The following is a 22,675-nucleotide window of genomic DNA, read 5'->3' as shown; positions in this document are numbered from 1 at the left end:
GGCCTGGTCCCTCCATTCTAAAGATCAGTGGAGTCATAGAGTTATGGTATATCCTTACTTATATAATAGGCAGATGTATGTACGTTTTAGCTAAATTCAATAAAATATCATGGATGTCAAACCAGGTTAAAGGAATAATTATTTTTAATTAGCATCATTTTGAGGAAAATCAGTGAAGATATTGATATGAGCTGCTCTGCTGAAGTTTATGGACTATATTCATTTAAAGGGGTTCTACAGTTATACTGATAAAGGCTGATTAAGCGGCTTTTGCGCTTTTTCATTTTTGTGATATAAAGGGGTCTCTGTCAGAAGATCTCAGAGGTCGCTTTTCGCAGCTTGTATAAGATTGGTTACATACTCCGTAAGTGAACAATGGGGCAGATTTATTAACGTGGCTCCGACTTGTTTCTGACTTTTATTGCGCCACATTTTCGGCACATTTTGTATTCGCCGCATATGTTATAGTTTTGCTACAAAAGAATTGTAAATTGCAACATGCTTTCCATGTTCGGCCATATACGTAGAATACGGACGTGGATTTGTCAAGTCGTTAACTGCGTCAGATTTATTACTGGCGCGTGTCTATTTCTTGGTGCAAAATACTGGTCTACCCAAGAGGTGGCATAAGAAAGAGAAAGGAGTCTAACATGCACCAAGATACAACAAATCTATCAAACATAGTGCGCCTCACTGATATATTATAGCGCATCATTAGCCTAGCACCTTTAGCTTCAGGCTGTCTATCTTTAAGCCATTATTAATAAATCTGCCTCAATATACTTGTTTTATAACGGACCAAACTAAACACAATTCTAATAATTTACATGAGATTACAGTGTGGCCTTCTTATAACTGAAGTTATTTGCACGGCTCACTTCCATAACATATCTAAAAACTAACAAGATTACTTCTTTATTAACGCACACTGGGCGGAGACATGCAAATTATTCATTTATCTTACTGCATCCGACCACTGGCATATAGAACAGATACCATTTATTATAGCTTCTATGATGTGGGGCTTGAGGACTTCCATCAGTGGAAGTCCTCAAAAGGGATTTTTGGTTTCTTTAAGTTTAACTCACCCTAACCTTGCAGATTGTGGCAGCAAATGTATTCTAATCATAGACAATTACGTTGCTATACATTCAAATAATAATCAGAGTAAAATTTAATTACGTTTGATGTCGTGTACATGTTATTATAGTTACTGGTATTTAAAGTCCACAAAGCAAATCTATCTATCTATCTATCTATCTATCTATCTATCTATCTATCTATCTATCTATCTATCTATCTATCTATCTACTCATATAGCTTATCTATCTATCTATCTATCTATCTATCTATCTATCTATCTATCTATCTATCTATCTATCTATCTATCTATCTACTCATATAGCTTATCTATCTATCTATCTATCTATCTATCTATCTATCTATCTATCTATCTATCTATCTATCTATCTATCTATCTATCTATCTATCTATCTATCTATCTATCTATCTATCTATCTATCTATCTATCTATCTATCTATCTATCTATCTATCTATCTATCTAGACAAATGGATCCAGCAGCACCGGTATAGTGTGGCTGCAAGCCCAAAGGGATAGACCAAGATCCCAAATTCATATAGAGCAAAAATCAGGCAGCACTCCGTTTGTGAAGGTGAAAAAAGAGGGTACTTTTATTGTCCCATAGGCAACGTTTCAGCTCCTTCTCCTGGAGCCTTTCTCAAGCAGGCTCCAGGGGAAGAAGCTGAAACTTTGCCTATGGGACAATAAAAGTACCCTCTTTTTTCACCTTCACAAACGGAGTGCTGCCTGATTTTTGCTCTATCTATCTATCTATCTATCTATCTATCTATCTATCTATCTATCTATCTATCTATCTATCTATCTATCTATCTATCTATCATCTATCTATCTATCATAGTTACATAGGTTGAAAAGACTCAGGTCCATCAAGTTCAATCTTTTGTCAATCAATTACATGTTATGTATTGCTTAATTAATTATAACCCACAATGTCATTTGTCAGTAAAAAAAAAAAATAGTCTAGCCTTTTTATAAATATTGACAAAGTATCTGCCATTAATACCTCTTAGGGTAGGGAATTCCATAGTTTGACTACTCTACCTGTAAAGAACCCTTTCCTATATTGATGTCTGAAACAACTTTCTTCAACATGCAATGAATGTCCCCTGGTCCTTTGTAAAGTTTATGGAAAGAACAGCTCATGTGCTAGTTCTTTGTATTGACCACACTTATACTTATACATATTATTAGGATCACCTCTAAGGCAACTTTTTTCCAAGCTGAACAAGCCCAATTTCTCTGGCCTTTCATTATAAAGGACTTCTCCTTTAATAATCTAGTCGCCCGCCTTTGAACCCTCTCCAGCTCTCCTATATACTTTTTACAATGTGAAGTTCAAAACTGAATTCTATTTTCAAGATTTGGCCTTACGAAGGGTTTATAGAGGGTAATATTACATTTGAATCACGCTTCTTTCTCTCTCATTTTATACACCATAAAATCCTATTTGGTTTTGCAGCTGCTGCTTGACATTGAATACAGCTGCTTAGCTTATTTGTTACCAGAATACTCAGGTCCCTCTTTTGTTCTGTTATCCACAGTTTTATTCCATTTAATGTATATGTATTAATACTATTGCATCCTAGGTGCATTACTTTAAATCTATCAACATTAAATTTAATCTGCCATGTTTTTGCCCATACTGCCAGCTTATCTAGGTCTCTATCTATCTATCTATCTATCTATCTATCTATCTATCTCTCTCTCTCTCTCTCTCTCTCTCTCTCTCTCTCTCTCTCTCTCTCTCTCTCTATCTATCTATCTATCTATCTATCTATCTATCTATCTATCTATCTCTCTCTGTCTCTCTGTCTGTCTGTCTGTCTGTCTATCTCTCTGTCTGTCTGTATGTCTCTCTCTCTGTCTGTCAGGTCGGTCTGTCTGTCTGTCTGTCTGTGTCTGTCTGGCTGTCTGTCTAACCATCCTTACATCTAATTTCTATCTATAGTCTTTTTTTTTCATTAACATATTGAAGGAACCCATACTCTTATTGTCCTTATATGTCTTCTGTTGCAATGGAGGATTTTTCTTTAAAAAAAATTGTGTATACAGTATATTGTGAAATAAGTCTTATGGCTTTTTGGCACCAAAACACATTCTCTGATAAATATATTTTATTTTAACTACATATTATAACCATCCTGTTTTCCAACAGGGAAGAAGAACTCCATTCTCCAGCAACGATTTCAAAAGGACCTCAACACGGGAGTATTCAACAACCAGGAGAGCGAGATACTGAAGCAGATTGTGAAACAAGACAGGGAGATGATAGAAGGGACTCCCTCAGTTAGCTATCAACAAATGCCAGCTCTAAATTCTAGTACCAACACATCACTGAGAATGAGGACCCAATCTCCACCTGTTTATACTGCAAACAGTCTTTCTCATGGAAACCTACAGTCTCCAACACCAAGTCCACAGACACCACAGCAAGCTGCTATGTTCTCACCCTCTTTTAATTCAGCTGTGGGTAGTCCCTCAGTACAGAGTCCATTGGCAGGCCGAACATTTCATTACAGTTCCCCCACTGCATCACAACTTTCTCTAATGCAACAGCAGCAGCAACAATCAGCGTCTGGAGCAACGCTGATCAATGAAGTTCATAAGAGCACCCAAGCTCTACCAAACTCTAACCTAACAAGAGATGTGAGGCCTCTCTCTGCTTCACAGCCTTCCTTACCCCATGAAGTTTCTACTCTTGTGGCCAAGCCACATCCAACAGTAGGGGAGTCATTGGCATCCCTGCCTCAGCCTGTATCCAATGTGCAAGCTACAGGTACTCAATCTGGAAGCCGGGGCAATGTCCCTCCACGGGTTGCCCTGTTTCGCCAGATGTCCTCTGGAGCTCTACCTCCTGCAAGAGTTGGAGCTCCAACTCCACCATCAACATTAGCTCCAGCTACCAGTAAGGATTCCACCACCACAGGACCAACCACAGAAACAGACACAGACAAACCACGTTATGCTTCAAATTTATGATGCCTCTTATGTGTACATATGAACAGCACTGTAACAAACTGAAACCATCCCAACAAAAACTAATTAAATCTATAGAATCCTAATATCTATAAGAAGAAATATTTTAGATGGCTCAATCATACATAAAGAATGTAAAATAAATATATATATATATATATATATATATATATATATATATATGTATAAAAACTGTTTAGCACTAAAACTTCCATGCATATAAATTCATATACATATGTGTGTCTTCCTTTACTTTAAACATTAAAAGCATTTTTTTGTAACTTTTTTTTCTTTGAATACACATGTTCGAATCATTTCTGCTTAATTTCCTTAATTAAAACGAGGGAATCCTGTTTACATGTAACCACCAATTATGACCATTCACCCTAATGACTGATAATTGCTTAAAAAAATATTTTCTCATCTTGTAAATTTCAATGTCACAAAATAGTTAAAAATTTCTCTAATCTATTAGTAGGGGTGTAATTGTAGAGAGGGTCATAAGGCTGAGATCTAACACTGGGCCCTAGACCCTGAGGGGGCCCAAATGGTCCCTCTGCCCCATATGGGGAGACCAGTACTATAAATTACGTGTTATAGTTGGGGACTTTCTTACACATTTTGCATTGGGGACCCAGTAGCTTCAAGTTACCCCTCTGTCTTGTAGCATTTTTTTTTATTCTAAGTTTATACTTCATCTGCTCCCATAATACATAGATCATATTATTTTGAATATTTTCTTTAAATTTTCATGCCATGATGCGAATTATGAATTTATATAATAGATTGAAGATATACTTTTGCAGCCATTGTTCTTCAATATTTTTCTAATTTTATTGGAGTTACTAACATTGATGTTTGCTTTAAAAACCAGTTCCTTGTTGCAAAGACTAAATCTGCATGCCCTATGTATATACAATACTTCCACTGCAAAAATGTAAACTGATTTTTTTGTTTTTTAAATTAACCTCACAGTTTTTTTTTCCCATTCTACCATCAATAATACAAATGTCTATTGCATGGCTTCTATTAAAGCAAAATCTAATTGGATCAACTTTAGGGATAGCAAAAACAAATGTATAATCTCAAGGTCTTTGAGAATGTAATGAAACACTTATTTTACCTGAACAAATTCTAGAACACTGGTTGTTTGTGGGCTTCTTGTGATCCATACATCCCTACATCGTGTCTTCAGAATTTAGACATCAAAAATATTTCAAAAATATGACTTCATTTTGTTATCCAGATGCGCACGGTTTGCTCTGTGGTTAATGTAAAGGATCATTATATCCGAAGGCATGTAGTATAAAAGCTTAGCCAATAGTTTAAAACACTTATAAAATGTATTTTTTAATAAATAGGGGGTAAGAAGAGAAAATCAGTGGGATCAACTGTTTTGTGAACGCCAAATTTAATGTTTAGACCTTCAATTTGTCTCGTGATTTAGGTGTCTTCATTCATTAGGAATCATTGGTGCCTAAAATCATCAAGAAATATATTCATTCAAAGAGACCATTGTGACGACTTTTGTACTGAATCATATATATATAAATATATATATATATATATATATAAATATATATAATAGGTGTACATATGTTGATTAGATCACAACAACCTTAGAACCTTATTTGAAGGCTGTATATAGTAAGCTTTATGTGTAAGAACGTTAAAAAGACAAAGCTTTATTGACGACCATGTGCAATGTTCTACGACAAGATTCTGCTAATACACTTGTATGCCTTCTACTGAGATTACTGATAGGGATGAAGAGTAGCTACAGATTTCACTGATGAGAAGAAATGGGCACACTATATACTGTCACAGTTCTAAAACACTTAAAGGGGTGGTATGAGATACATGACTGATTTCTTCTAGAAACAGCGGCACTCGTGTCCAAGGGCTGTATCGGGTATCGCAGCTCAGCCCCATTCAAGTAAATACCAGACACAGCCCATGGACTAGAGTGGCACTGTTTCATACATAGGGGATGTATGAAAAAGTCTCAATAAAAAGTGGAGGTATTGTCCATTACAGCTATTCAGATCACTACTTTCACTGGTGTAGAGGAGATTAGAAATTTTACGCAGTAATCGCTACTGTGGGCAACATCTCTACTTTTTCGTTGCACCAGTTTTAATCTTGGATATTTATTTGACCGATATGTTGTTGTTTTATCCATTGAATTGAAATTGCAGGTATTAAATAACCCTATTAAGGCCCCACAGAGTTCAAACATCATGCAATGACATGAAATGGTTCGTAATTTTTTTGGGATATAAGTGTAGGGGTGTAGCCTATTTTATGTTTTTCTAGTATGTGTTTTGAGATCTGTAAACCATTTTGTGACCTACATTATATACTATGGAAACCACATATATATTTGTAGGTCAGCCCCGATTGTGCCCCTCTAATTTCTTTTTTATGAAATTCAGGTTCGCTAATGGCAAATGAGAATGCACTAATAGTAGGTAAGCCATACTCAGAACTGAGCAAACAGCTGATGAGATTGAGTTGATATTGTTGCCGTCACAGTAGTTTATTCTTTTTCCACCTGTCGCTGCAGACTTCATAGTAAGATATATGATTGATGTTAAAAACTGTTTTGTTTTATAATGTCTAGATCTTTAGTGAAATCACAGGAAATGACGTTGGAGTATTATGGCATCGGTCACTGACAGACTATTCAAAATTCCGGTGAAATGCTATAATATAATTGTTATAAATAATAATCATCACCATCATCATGAATATCAATCTTATTGCAATTCATCTTTTTCAGTCTACCTTAGGTTATATGGCGTGTGCTACTGTATAATACCTTGGTAATACGGCATACAATGGAATATGCCACAATCTATTTTCTCATGCATTCCATGTAAAAACCGGAGAGAAAAACCTCTGTCTGCCTCCATATAATATTGGAGGCATATGGAGTACCAGTATGGGCCAGAGGTGTAGCTAGGCTTTCCGTCACCCAGGGCTGCCCTAGCTCTGTATGTAAATATTCTGGACAAGTCAGAGTGGCATTTTGGCATCCCCTGAAACCCAGCACATGGGGGACATGCCCCTTAGGTACTCCTCTAATATAGACCCATAGATTTGTATTGTTTTTTGTATGAATTGGCAAATTGACTAGTCTTTATGTCAGTAAAAACATCAGTATGATTCCCTACTCGAGTTCTACTACTGAGTATAGTTACATCCACCTACTGGTTATCTTTTGATTCCCTCTCAGGACATCCACCGAATGTGAACAAGTACGTAACAGCGATATATGGACACAAAGCATTGTTGTAATGATTCCAATTGAAAAATGGTTATGTTTTGCCTGATCTAACAGAGAAATATAATATCTAATCATGAGACAACCTCTTTGAAGGGCTTGTTTAAAACTCATTTTCAAATACTCTATTAGGATGTTCCAAGTCAATGGAGGGGGACATTTGTTCATGACCCTCATTTCTTAGCCTGAGTGGACAAAGAGCTTCTCTCTCTAAAGGATGCAACATTTCCATGCATTACACGGTATGCCTATTTATTTCAATCCTATGGTCCCATGCCCTATGGTGGCAAACCAGACTACTTTAACACTTTCTCCAGATACCCGCACAGTTTACAGCTGTTCACTAGATATTACATCAGCAAGATATCTTGTGATCAGATTATTGTCGGGGGATCCTCCTAAAAAACAGGAATTGCCCAAAGCAGACAGTCTCTGGAAAAATAAGTAAATGAAACATTAATCAGTTGTACTGTATTCCCTCCAGATGTGTTCCTCTAAACTATGTAACTATACTATTGAAGGTTGTATTTAAGAGTACATGGGTTATGGGTTAGCAACTACTGAAAATAACCATTTCTCAGTTCTTACCCTTTCTTACAGAGAGCCCCTACCAAACTGTAACTTTTTCCCACCTCTGTGAACATTTGACTTATTTTCCATCTTGTACCAGTTTTAAAATGTAATATGTGCTGCTACCCTTGGTGTCCATTACCATACAATGCAATATGGTGGGAGTCATCTGGTATACACAGTTAATTGCTTCGTCCATTGGCTTTGTCTGTAGGCGCTAAACGTCTCTGTGATTTACAGCACAGCACAGGGAGATCTCGATGTAAATGACTACGCCTGCTATCGTGTAAATCACAGAGACGTGCAGAGAAGTGATCAGGATTCTGAATACACATCCCATCCTGGCTGGAGGTAATGTATATTCATTGTCACCACACTGCAGTAATGTTATAGTGTGTATATGTGGCTGCACATAGAGATATAGCTATATCGCTATCTGCAGTGTAAATGAATGGAGAGAAGTGTATGACGCTGATTGGTCAGCATCATACACTTCTCTCCACAACGCCCACTTTGTCAAAAAGTAAAACACGCCCAGTTGTCCATTGAGAAACTCATTAGCATAAAGCTAATATAGGTCATAACTCCGTAAAAAATGATTGTTTTTCTAAATAAAAAACTGCTGTAATCTACATTACAGCGCCGATCATATCATGTACAATATAGGCCACTTATAATGTGTTGACAGAGCCTCTTTAAAGTGTACATCAGCGTGCTATCGATCACAACCACTGAGGTGTTCCTATGATATATCTGAAGTTTGTCTGAATGATAGCTATCTTTTTAAGGGAACTTATCATGTTGAACATGCTACTCTATCTGGAACAGTGTGTTAAAGTGCAGGAGGAGCAGAGCAGATCAATGTACAATTTTGTGAAAAAAAGATTTTGTATAATTTGTCATTTTTTGCTTTATATCCCTGCTCATTCTGCACTTATGAGTCCAGTGGGCGGTCCTATGCAATGATTGACAACCTTCCCTGTGTGTGTGCAAACAATAGCTATTAATCATGGATAAGGTCTGCCCACTGGACTCCTAATCCCTTAGTAAACAGGATTTTATAAGTTATACAGTATCTATTATAACAAAATAACATATCAATCTGCTCAGCGCTTCCTGCTCCATAACATGCTCCGATCAGAAAGAATAGCAGAGATTACTTTAAGGATTTTTTATTGTTCTTTAATGTCTAGTCCTAACAAATGGAAAAATATTCATGTGGATGCTCTGCATGTGAGAATGAGTCACAGTAGACTAGCAAACAGACCCATCTTATTTTCCATGTGAATAGAAACTGCTTAATATTGCTTTTTTTCTTATCATTTTTCTTTTTGTAACACCTACTATACAGTCTAAGACTGCTGACTCAGCACATCTAGTGCAAACAAGAAAGACTTAATAGACCTATAATCATAGTGTCCTATTTCTGTCATTTCCACATTTTAAGCATGCTTTATCTGAAAACAATATGTTATCTCATCCTAGCTGGATGCAAGGAAAAAGATATTTAGCTATTCTACAAAAAAACGTTGGTTGGATTTGTTGGTAAAAATAATACCCAGTAATGTGCTTTGTTGTAAACCTAAAGAATTCAATGTCTATTGTTTCTAATTGAAATTGTAAGAAAGCTGCTAAATTTAAGAAAAACAATCTTCTTTTAAGATGTGCCTAATAGTTTAAACTAGTTGTGCCAAGATGGACATTTATCACCCATCCACAAGGTAGGTGATAAATGTATGGCTGCTGGGGGATCTACCACTGAAACCCCCACGGTCACTACAACTGCAACCCCCGCAGTGAGGAGAAGTTTGACTGAAACGGCGGTCGATGGGGTTGATGGAAATAGTCGAGCACTGAACTCGGCTGTCACATAGACTTTGACAAGTTCTCAACCGATCAAACTTCTCAACACTGCGGTTGTGCAGTGAGGAGGAACGGAGGGCTTGGGACCCCAGTTCCAGTGATCAGTGGGGACATTTAAGTAATAAATGTCTATCTTGGCACAACCCCTTTATAGCCTTATTTTGCTACAGTAATTGCATACGTATAGTTTAATTTGTATTATGTACCTTTGCTGGTTCTATGGTTATTTTTTTTGCCACTCCACTTGTACCATGCAGGGCATGTGGGTTCAGGTTGCCTAGCAACTATTTAGTTTCCTTTCTGGATCAACAGAGGCCACAATTTGAGTACAACTAGCTGTATGTACTGAATTAGAAGTTCTATCGTCTGTACAAGAGACTCCCTCTCCATGTTGCACAGGCTTGTCCCTCCCTATGGGAAGAATGAAAATATAGCACCAGAAATCATAGTTTATGCATGAAAAACTAATTAGATAGGAAGGAAAAGTGCAGTTAACTGAGAGGGAAGTCTGGGTAAACATTGTGTACCAAATGGAAATAGGCTTTAAATTTGATCATTTACCTTATCAACCCTAAACTGAAAGTCTGAGTTCTGAATTAAATGTTTTACATATATTCAGATATCTTAAAAAACGGAAACAATCTGCATAACAGTGTATGTGGACTGCAATATTCATATACCTACAATGTGGCTTTTTGTACTTTAAACTATGGAATTGCTGCTTCATAAGCTCATATAAGTTTTCAGGTTTCGAAAATCTCTAAAAAAATGTCTGAGACAGTACTAAATTCAATATTGCACCAAGTGCAGTGCCCAACAGGTCTTGCCAATCTTTGGAGTACCAAAACCTTTTCATTTTGGGCATCTGTAGGGCCTCAAACTTTTGAGACTCTACAGATGTTATCCAGGGTAGGACAAAGAAAGGAGAGGGTCCCCATGTAAAAACAGTATATGGGCACCTTGCGCAAATATCCTACCATGCAACACACCCTTATGTCTGTCAGCATCCTCTTATGTCTGTCTAACAATCCATCAATAATTTTGAACCATTATAATTAGCTCTGTCTCTCACTTATAATCTAATAGAGATTAGGTAACAGAGTTTAAAGGTGGCAGTGGGTCCCCTTACCTACTGGGTTCCTGTGCAGCTAGACAGGTTGGACATATCATATGTCCATCTATGATGTTATCTTTATGTCTATATAATGTGAGAAAATGTTGACCACCCTGACTCCCAGCCCCCGGGGCACATTCCCCACCAGTGGCGCTCTAGTTATGACCCTAAGTAATGTGTAAATACAGTGTTTGCAGATGCTGTAGATGGTACTGGGTATTAAAGGAAATAGGGTTCAATCAGCTTCCCTGCTTTTCCACACAAATGCATTACTTTGAAGAAATAGTAGCAGTGCACAGTTGGATAGGTCTTGATTATTGAGATCCCCTAGTTGTAAAGCTTAACTCCAGTTATAATTTATATTATTATCATTTACTCTTGAAACTGAAGTGGATAATAAATTTAAAAAAACAAGAAAACAATTGCTACATTTTTTTGGCTGCCATCCCATATCGTATATCAGATTTGAAATAATTATTTATCACTGGGAAATGCTTTCTCCTATGCTGATTGATCAGGAGCTTAGCTATAGGGGATGCAGATGTAGCAGTCACATTCAGGTCCTGGTGATAGAGGGGCCCCAAAAGTTTCTCATGCACAAAAGGAGACACCCTGTTACAGACTTTGTTTGGGTTCAGGAACTGCGAGTTAAACCTTTGGAAGTGATAACGGCTCTGAGCATTTTTTTGTCTCAAAACATTGGTGGTCAGTGTCACTGATTCATTTGGGTCAACTAACTACTTACTAACCTATGACTATAATCGTACACCATATGTATAAACATATTAATTAGAGGTAGATTTTTGGGGAAATATATATTTTTTTCATGTGTAAAACAAGAAATGAGGTAAGCAGTAGGTGATGGAGGGAAGAAAGAAAATAATAGACACAGATTAAAAGAAATTGAAATTGAGAACCACAAACACTAGTATATTTTTGTGCGAATTCATTGACATAATATTACTGTACTAATTTCCTGTGATTTACTATAATAAATGCAGTATAATGATAAAAATGTAATAAAGTAACAATATTTACGGTTACAATATTATTTAGAACAGTCACAATAAGGAACGGCTCTACAAATATGCATCTCTTTGAAAGTGAATCACGTGTTCTGTATATTTGTCATACATGGTTTCTAGCATAAGAAATGATTAAATATTTTTTTTAATATAGTGATAATATATTGTCTGTTTTTGAGACACTATTATTGCAGTAAATGCCATCAGGACGATTTTGACTTCTGTAAGCCATATAAATTGTTATTGTACAATTTTCTGTCGTCTATGTGCGTCTTCTGGCTTTGGAAGGCCATGTTCATGATTTCTGTAATAGTATCCATCTATCTTGTTGATAGGCATTCTCTTCACGGCATCATTTACCTTGATTCTTCTCATAATGTCTACAAAATAAAAGAGCTTCTGTCAGGTTATTTGTATTTTAAGTTAAAGTTTTGGCTTGATTTGGCCAAGTATCCCCCAGTTTGTTCTCCTTTCCATCTAGAGAATTCTTGAAAGCCTTTGCCAACACCAAGCTTAAAAAGAAGATAACTTATATAACAGATGCCCTAAGGAGACAAGCCAGCAGATGTATTCATGGCACTTTAGTATATAGACTGGCATTGATGCGACCATGTCGTCTTGCATGGCCAACCAGCCGAGTGAAATGCTGTTAGTTTAGAAGACACAATCGCTTCTGAAGCCCGAAGCAAGATGTGTGAGCACCCATTTGTTTGTGTTTCCATTAGATGTCCTAAGTTTAAGGGGTCTGTCCAGATGACAATCTCATTAAAGGAACTAACAATTCTACTGTTTTATTTTCAGCTTTCTTGTTTTCTAACATGACTCTAACTTTATAGATACATAAACCTATTTTGCTTTATTGATGCTTACATTCATATATTGTAAGGCACTACAAGTTATTTTTTCGTATAAATAAATGTTATACAATTTTCCAATATGCTTTCTGTATTAACCCCATAAGGACACCGACATTTTTTGATTCTAGTTTTTCACTCCCCGTTTTCCAAGAGCCATAACTTTTATATTTTTCCGTTATTAGAGTGGTGTGAGGGCTTATTTATTGCAGGGGCAGTTGTAGTTTCTAATGGTTGCATTTAAAGTACCATATAATCTACTGAGAAACGGAAAAAAAAAAATTTACGTGCTGAAATGAGAAAAAACTGAGATTCCGCCATGGTTTTTTGGGTTTCGTTTTTACGGCTTTCACCGTGTGGTAAAAACGACAACTTAACTTTATTCTGTGGCTCAATACAATTAAGGTGATACCAAGTTGATATAGTTTTTTTTTTATATTTTACTACTTTTAAAAAAAAAAAAAACTTTGTTAAAAAAAATAATTTTGTTTCACCACATTCTGAGAGCCATAACTTTATTATTTTTCCATCGATTAAGCGGTGTAAGGGATTATTTTTTGTAGAATGAGCTGTAGTTTTTATTGGTACATACGACTTTTTGATCAGTTTTTATTACATTTTTTTTTAGAGCTAAGTTGACCAAAAAGCTGGGATTTTGTCATTTTTTACGGCGTTCATGTGCTATATTGTAATAGTTCAGACTTTGACGGATGCAGCGATACCAACTTTGTTTACTGTTTTTATTTTTTACATGACTTAGGGGAAAAATGGGAAAAGTTTTTTTATTTAACTCTTAATATTTTAATTTGTATAGACTTATCAAAGGCAGAGTGAAGGCAGTACTGGGGGCCTTCATTAGGCGGTGAGCTGTTGGAGGGAGCACCCCCTCTTTCTAACACCTCAGATGCTGCAGTCGATATTGATCGCCGCATTTGAGGGTTTAAACGGCCGGGAACAGCGAGATAGCTGTTCCTGGCCATTAGTCCTGGGTGTCAGCTGTAAAACACAGCTGACACCCGCAACTTATGGAGCGAACTCCATACTTCTCCCTCAGAACCAGGACATACAGGCACGTCCTGGTGGGTGAAGGGGTTAATTCCTCACTGTTTTTAAGATCTACTTGTAGTTATTCAGTAGGAACATTCATTGTTTACTTCCAGTGGATACAATTCTGTCCTTGGTCATGTGATGGACACATGTGCTCGGATCATTACAAGATACAGCTCTGAAACACATACTGTAACAGTAACGAGTGGTGCACCTGTTTGTCCATCACATGACCGTGTACAGATATGTATCCACTGGAAGTAAACAATGAATGTTCCTACTGAATAACAACAAGCAAAGATCTTAAAAACCGTAAGGAATTAATACAGAAAGTATATTGGAAAATTGGATCAATTGTATTTATACAGAAAAAATAACTTTAATTTTCTGACACTGGACAATCCCATTAATTCTTCTCACATCAAAATATTCCTAACCCAAATTTTAAGCTAGAATTTTTCTGGCTCCACACATAGAAATAACATTGCTGGAAGCATTGGATACGTGTCTAAAAATACCTACCTTTGTAGGAATTTCTGCACCTTGGTCTTAAATTTAGTATGTCCACACAGACCTTTTGAATTTTATTAGTTGGAGATGGAGTTGTTGAAACATTAACTCCAAAAATTAAAAAAGAAAATGAGGAGAGAACCTACAATGTTAATTTAAGCATATAAGAACAGAATTTAGGCCAAACCTACACTTATGTGACGTATGGTACGTGATAACATTGCATGATGTATTTTACTGAAATGCGTATTGATGTTCATGGGTCTTTCTGAAAAACGTGGAAAATTTTTGGAGCAAAATGTAAAAAAAAAATGCTTTTGCGATTGTTGTGATCTTCCATCAAACTAGCTCTCCTTCAGAAAGAAAAAAACTGAATCTCCGGTGCCACATATAGGTGACTACCATGTAAGTCAGTGTTTCCTTTATGTGGCACTGGAGAGACCATATTCTTTCTTATGGAGAACAGCTATTTTGCATACTTTTTCCGGGGAGCATTGCCCTTAAAGGGGTATTCTGGTCACAAGAAGTCCACTGGATAGCTGATAACTGTTAGATCGGTGTGGGGTCGACCGCTGGGACCCCAACAATTGCCAGAATGCTGCCAGGAGACGTTGAATGGAGTGCAGGTCGGACATGCGCCCTGCAGTTCCATTCAAAGTCCATGGTACTGTCGGAAACTGCTGAGCCGAGGGTGCATGCTAAACCTGTGCTTTATTCAAAGCTTCCTTGCAGCCAGTATGCAACTCGGGGGAACAGGGAACACTAGATAACCTCGTTATGGCGATCGTTGGTGGACTGACCTCCAGTGGATAGGTGATAAATTCTTTTGCCCGGGATACTCCTTTAATATTTTCTACCAGCTGGATCTCTGCAATCAGTAAGAGTTGTGATCGTTAGCAATGCCCTTTAGCTGGATCAGTGAGGCTTTTGAAAACATACAAACAATGTGTCTGTGAATGGTTGCAAGTTCTAGACAGTAACTTTATTATCATGATTGAAACGTAACTTATACAAAAAATTCAGACCTGAGTGACTGTCATATGCAATGAAAAGGGCCGCAAAAATATGTTTATGGCACTTGGCTTAGGCAGCTGTGGTTACTTACAAGTAGACTTCTAGTTTTCCCACATGGATCTCCCCCCCTTCGTTTGAGCTAAAAAAACAAAACATGGTGACTAAGTCTGCTGGAGACTGGCAAGGATAAAGAGAACAGCAAAATAATAAAAAAATGTCACCTGTTTAAATGCTAACATGTTACTAGTTATAACATTCTACAAGGCCAGAGAAATGTAGATCAGCCTGCTTAGAAAAGGACTATTACATAACTATGTACAACATCATATTAAGTATTTATTCTGGGAATGTAAATTGCAATGCAAGATAGAACTTTGGAGTACTGTAGTTAGACTGAAAAATTGTAATAAATGGTCATTGAAAAATTTAGAAAATAGTAATAAAATATTTATAAATATTTCCAAATCTAAAAAATAATCTACATTTGCATTAAACAAATCGAGGAAAATGCAAACTTCTTGTTAAATATTTATCAACTTTATCAGGTTGATCTGAAAATGGAGCCACAAATAATTGTATTGATATTATATTTCAGTTAATTTAATATAGAAGTCGAATTTTCTCTATCTAAAATATACATGACCTTATTTTAAACAGTATGGTCCACGTTTAATTCTGACAAGATAATATTGCATTTTTAAAGAAAAGTGTTTAAAAATTATTTGTAATTCAAATACTTTGCTTGAGAATTTTTTTTTTTCCTTTTCTCAGTGTAAGACACATAACAGTTTAAGGGCAGGCATCAAAGGTAAATTGAGCTAATGCCAGGGCTCACTGGGCTTATGGGGGGCCCATGCTGATCTGCATAAATATGCTTTATGCTTGTCAAGCGAGAGAGAAGAGGGCCCACTGTAACTTTTGACCAAAGGGTCCATATAAACCTGGAGTCAGTCCTAAACAAAACATTAATGATTATGTGTAAGTATTTAAGAAAAATGGTCGGGTCAATACCGAGATTTATATAAGCCATTATTGAATTTTAATGAATAAATGATATAGATTAGTGAATATCATCATACACTGGTTGAACTTTGGAAAAACACATTTTGAATGAAATGCAAATTAAAATAATTTTACAAAGAATATTTTAGAAAATATTTCAATAAAAAATCAGTTACTATAAGGAAGACATACGCTGAAAAGTAGAACTTTTTTTCATAAAAGTATAATTCAAATGTTTATGATACATGATACTTTAGTTTTCAATATGACGTGCTAATAAAATACAGAAAAATGTAACTTATATGAAAATTAATATAATTTCTTTGTTTCTTTACTTCAAAAAGCATAACTTTATTTTTAAAACTTGTAACTATGATGCTGTTTAATGTCTAACATTATGAAAAAATTATCATAGTTTTGTAAAAAATAATAAAAACTGAATCAAAACATGGTATTGTTAAATTATTATTGGTATTATTATTTCTAATTTTCATTTTTAGGAGAAACTAATATGAAGATGGAGCAAAATACATGAAAACATTTTTTTTTTCAAAAGTTTCTAAAATGTAGGGTATGTTTTCACAGAGTTTTTTGACGCGGAAACCGTGCCGCAAAGCTCGTCAAAAAACGGCCGAAAATGCCTCCCATTGATCCCAACGGTTTTACCGCTCGCGGGAGAAAGAAGGGACGTGCCCTATCTTCAGGAGTTTACGCCTCTGACCACCCATTGACATCAATGGGAGACAGAAAAAGCATATTTCGCTGAGTTTTATACCCGCGGCACTCAATGGCCGCAGGCGAAAAACGCTGCGAAAATCGGCGTGCAGCGAGAGGAAAATCTGCCTCAATTTTCCAAACTGAATTTTGAGGCAGAATTTCCGCCTGCAAAAAACTCAGTGTGAACCCAGCCTAACACTTTATGAAGAGCATATGTCTGAAACCATGTGAATTTAATATAGGCAATGCAATGCTGTATTACTTTGTTTATGATTTTAACTATCCATAAATATATATATACGCATGTGTATATATATATATACAGTGAAGGAAATAAGTATTTGATCCCTTGCTGATTTTGTACGTTTGCCCACTGTCAAAGACATGAACAGTCTAGAATTTTTAGGCTAGGTTAATTTTACCAGTGAGAGATAGATTATATTAAAAAAAAACACAGAAAATCACATAGTCAAAATTCTATATATTTATTTGCATTGTGCAGAGAGAAATAAGTATTTGATCCCCTACCAACCATTAAGAGTTCAGCCTCCTCCAGACCAGTTACACGCTCCAAATCAACTTGGTGCCTGCATTAAAGAAAGCTGTCTTATATGGTCACCTGTATAAAAGACTCCTGTCCACAGACTCAATTAATCAGTCTGACTCCAACCTCTACGACATGGGCAAGATCAAAGAGCTTTCTAAGGATGTCAGGGACAAGATCATAGACCTGCACAAGGCTGGAATGGGCTACAAAACCATAAGTAAGACGCTGGGTAAGAAGGAGACAACTGTTGGTGCAATAGTAAGAAAATGGAAGACATACAAAATTACTGTCAATCGACAACGATCTGGGGCTCCATGCAAAATCTCACCTCGTGGGGTATCCTTGATCCTGAGGAAGGTGAGAGCTCAGCCGAAAACTACACGGGGGGAACTTGTTAATGATCTCAAAGCAGCTGGGACCACAGTCACCAAGAAAACCATTGGTAACACATTACGCCGTAATGGATTAAAATCCTGCAGTGCCCGCAAGGTCCCCCTGCTCAAGAAGGCACATGTACAGGCCCGTCTGAAGTTTGCAAATGAACATCTGGATGATTCTGAGAGTGATTGGGAGAAGGTGCTGTGGTCAGATGAGACTAAAATTGAGCTCTTTGGCATTAATTCAACTCGCCGTATTTGGAGGAAGAGAAATGCTGCCTATGACCCAAAGAACACCGTCCCCACTGTCAAGCATGGAGGTGGAAACATTATGTTTTGGGGGTGTTTCTCTGCTAAGGGCACAGGACTACTTCACCACATCAATGGGAGAATGGATGGAGCCATGTACCGTCAAATCCTGAGTGACAACCTCCTTCCCTCCACCAGGACATTAAAAATGGCTCGTGGCTGGGTCTTCCAGCACGACAATGACCCGAAACATACAGCCAAGGCAACAAAGGAGTGGCTCAAATAGAAGCACATTAAAGTTATGGAGTGGCCTGGCCAGTCTCCAGACCTTAATCCCATCGAAAATTTATGGAGGGAGCTGAAGATCCGAGTTGCCAAGCGACAGCCTCAAAATCTTAATGATTTACAGATGATCTGCAAAGAGGAGTTGGCTAAAATTACATTTAACATGTGTGCAAACCTCATCAACAACTACAAAAAACGTCTGACTGCTGTGCTTGCCAACAAGGGTTTTGCCACCAAGTATTAAGTCTTGTTTGCCAAAGGGATCAAATACTTATTTCTCTGAGCACAATGCAAATAAATATATATAATTGTGACAATGTGATTTTCTGTTTTTTTTTTATATAATCTATCTCTCACTGGTAAAATTAACCTAGCCTAAAAATTCTAGACTGTTCATGTCTTTGACAGTGGGCAGACTTACAAAATCAGCAAGGGATCAAATACTTATTTCCTTCACTGTATATATATATATATATATATATATATATATATATATATTACTTGCATAAATAGTTAACATCCATGAGGACTATTGTTAAGCTGGTCTGCAATGTATGTAAGTACATATATATGGAATTTCACATCTGTACAGGATTAAGTGTATTTTGTAAAGACTGGATATTAATGCTGCTGGAAAAAAAAATGAAATTATAGAAACTGATTCTCACAGATCGACTGTATGATCAGGGAGGATTTTCTTTTTCTTTTTTTTTTTTTTGTCTGCTAAAAGCCATAAATACATCAAAAAGGTAATATAGAAAAACATTAAACTTCTATATTTTTTTTCATCATTTACAGTATTCTGCACTTCTCCACAATGCTTTATTTGCTGAAAACGTTAAAAAATTTTATGAATTTATCTGTAAATAATCAATATTTGTTAAAAAAACAAAAACTTTTCTTTCTTTTTTGACTCAACTCTTGGGCCTACAAATTAAAATGATAGAGAATATTTCTTCAAAGATAAAGTAAATGATATACACTGATTGATCATAATGCTTAGATCATCCTTTCTGGTTTATACATCTGACCAAAAAAAATTCTATAAGTTCCTACTTAGACCAGTAGTCATTGTCCTTACTTCTGCCAAATTACATTTGATAAGACCTACTATAGGCACCCTTCACATTACCTTTATGAAATACGTTTACTGTTTACGTCGGGAAAGCTCCCAAAGTACAGGATAAATGCATCCAAAGGGCTCTATTAGCCTGATGGAGGCCAAAGTTTGACCTTTTGAACTTCGATGGGCTTATATACAGCAGTATACTTTTTTTTAAGGATGTAATAGACTATGGTATTCCATCCTAATGTATCTAGCAAAAAAAACATATACCGCGCAGTATACATTTTTTTTTAACATGGGAGCCCATGGGTGATGGATGCTATTGTTAGGTATCTGTCACAGGTATACGTTAAATGAGATGCTCCAGCAAATTATAAAAAAAAGGAGATTTTTGAAGCAGCACTAGTCCCGAGTATGGTGCGGTGCACGCTGTCAAGCCAGGCAAACCCACTCCAGCACGATGTATATCCAAAGAAGTAGTAGGACAACAGCACACGTCTTCAAATCATCAAAGTGGTTTTATTGTCAAGACATCCACAAACGACAAGCAACGTTTCGACCCATAGTGAGTGAAGGGTCTTTGTCAAGCCTAACATTATGTCTAAAAACATCGTTATAAATGGGTGAATACAAATGATCACATGGCCCATTCCAACCAGTGAACATCGTGAATCTGGTCTCCCAGGTGAAGCATACATTAGTCTTAATGACATACATCAAATAGTTATATAATCTTCAAAAACGTGCAAAACTACAATGTGTAATACATCTTTAATACATCATCATCAATAATATATCAATCATTGTTATTACAATAGAAAAGTGAAGGAGGAAAGTTCACCACACTCCAGGTTCCAGCTACGATCACAGAGCTCTCCTGTGCATGCTCAGCAATCAATCATCTCTGCTGTGCAAAAAATAAAGACCAGCGTTCGATCAAAAATAGTGATCAAAGTATGTATAAATGTAAGACATCCTCAGTCATAACAGGAATCCATCATACTGCAGCTCCATATCTGTATATTTTGAGGCAAAATTAATTCAATAATTAAAAACGTCTTCACTCTGTATAAGTCACATGTGAACAGGGCAGACGGAGGGAGAAGGGATCAGGTTCATATTACTTCATGATATCAATCACTAGAAGTTAAATATAAGACATCCTCAGTCATAACAAGAATCCATCATACTGCAGCTCCATATCTGTATATTTTGAGGCAAAATTAATTCAATAATTAAAAACGCCTTCACTCTGTTTAAGTCACATGTGAACAGGGCAGACGGAGGGAGAAGGGATCAGGTTCATATTACTACATGATATCAATCCCTAGGAGTTAATGTCATCAAATACTATTTAGTGTTAAACCGCCTACATAAATCGGATCACCGAAGTGATTCAAGAACTTTCTAGGGAATGCTTGTAACTTCTGTCCGACAAATCATGTTGGACAATAATACCGCACAAAACACGAGATTTATATAATGATGATAAAAAAGCCTTCATTCCGTGATGTTAAGTCACATGTGAACAGGGCAGACGGAAGGAGAAGGGATCAGGTTCATATTACTACATGATATCAATCACTAAAAGTTAGTGTCATCAAATACTCTTTAGTGTTAATTCGCCTACATAAATCGAATCACGTGATTAAAAGACTTTCTTGGGAATGCTCGTAATATCTGTCCAACAAAACATGTCGGACACCTATACCGCACGGAACACGAGATTTATATAATGATGATAGAGCATCAACCATAGCCCACCCAATCAAAGAACCACTATACTCAAAAACATTGCATAAAAAATACAGATGGATGCCAACATGAAAGGAACCGCTATAAACTTCGTTCTGATCATAAATCCGCTGGCGTGTGGTGAATAAACCTCCATCACGAACATGCTCAAATCTGTAAGAAATATTCCAAAAATATCAAGACCCTCAGGAATACAAGACGATGCAAAAAATAGATGCTACACAATGTGTCAGAAATCACCCATCAAGTGTACAATATTAAAAAAAATGTTAAAAACAGCAATGGGATTTCAGAGTCCAGGAATTATCTTGTATTCTAGATTCAAACCTTTGGGGTATAGGGAATCTAACTCAAAGATCCAACGTAATTCTTTCTTTTTCAATAGCTTCTGTCTATCCCCTCCCCTCCTGAGTATCGGGACACAATCTATTACCCTAAATCTCAATTGATTTAACTGATGATTCTTTTCAATAAAATGCCTTGGTAATGGAAGTTCCATCATTTTCTTTCTGATTGTACTTTTATGCTTATTAATTCTCAATTTAATAGGCATAGTTGTCTCTCCTATGTAAATCAATGAACAAGGACATGTAATCATATATACAACGAAATCTGAATTGCACGTAAATCTGTGTCTGATATTAAAGACCCTCCCCGTATGTGGATGCTGAAAACTATTCCCTTTCACAATATTATTGCAATTGCAGCAATTCAGACAGGGAAAATTACCATTTTTGGGGGGGCAAAGTAGTAATTGTGTATTTTTCTTTCTACTACCCACGTCTGACTTAACCAGTGTGTCTCTGATATTCTTAGTCCTCCGATATGACATAATAGGTGGTATTCTCAACGTGTCAATCTCATTATGTCCCTTGGACACTATAGGCCAATTCTTTCGCAGAATATTACCTATGCGACCACTCAAATTGCCAAAAGTTGATATAAATGGTATACGTTCAACTTGTACACCCTTAATATTGGATTCCAAACTATTGTCTAGTCTATCCTTATGTTTCTGTACAAGTTTCCTAGGATAACCTCTCTTCGTAAATTTATTACACATCTGAGTCAACCTAATTTGTTTCTGTGTAGTATCTGACACAATCCTATCAACCCTCAATAATTGACTCCATGGTAACGACTCAATCATGTGTCTAGGATGGTTACTACTATATAAAAGGAGATTATTTCTGTCTGTGGGTTTCACAAATAAATCTGTGGAAAATACTCCGTCTTTCCATTGTACCAAAGTGTCCAAAAATTGTAATTCTCGATCAGAACAAACCATGGTAAATTGAAGAGCTGGAATATGTGT

General features: G+C 36.5%; 1 protein-coding gene across 1 annotated transcript in view; it reads left to right on the top strand.

Moving 5' to 3' along the window:
* The window catches only part of HCN1 (hyperpolarization activated cyclic nucleotide gated potassium channel 1), a 443,459-nt gene extending 430,227 nt beyond the window's left edge, over positions 1 to 13,232 (top strand). Inside the window, exon 8 of the mRNA XM_075839721.1 lies at positions 3,259 to 13,232. Within this exon, the coding sequence (XP_075695836.1) occupies positions 3,259 to 4,082 (824 nt within the window). The 3' untranslated portion in view covers positions 4,083 to 13,232. The remainder of the gene's footprint in view (positions 1 to 3,258) is intronic.
* Positions 13,233 to 22,675: the final 9,443 nt, after the last annotated feature.

This window comes from Rhinoderma darwinii, chromosome 1 (genome assembly GCF_050947455.1).
Source record: "Rhinoderma darwinii isolate aRhiDar2 chromosome 1, aRhiDar2.hap1, whole genome shotgun sequence".
Lineage (NCBI taxonomy): Eukaryota > Metazoa > Chordata > Amphibia > Anura > Rhinodermatidae > Rhinoderma > Rhinoderma darwinii.
The sequence above is the reverse complement of the archived record's forward strand: the minus strand, read 5'-3'. Positions and strand labels throughout refer to the sequence as shown.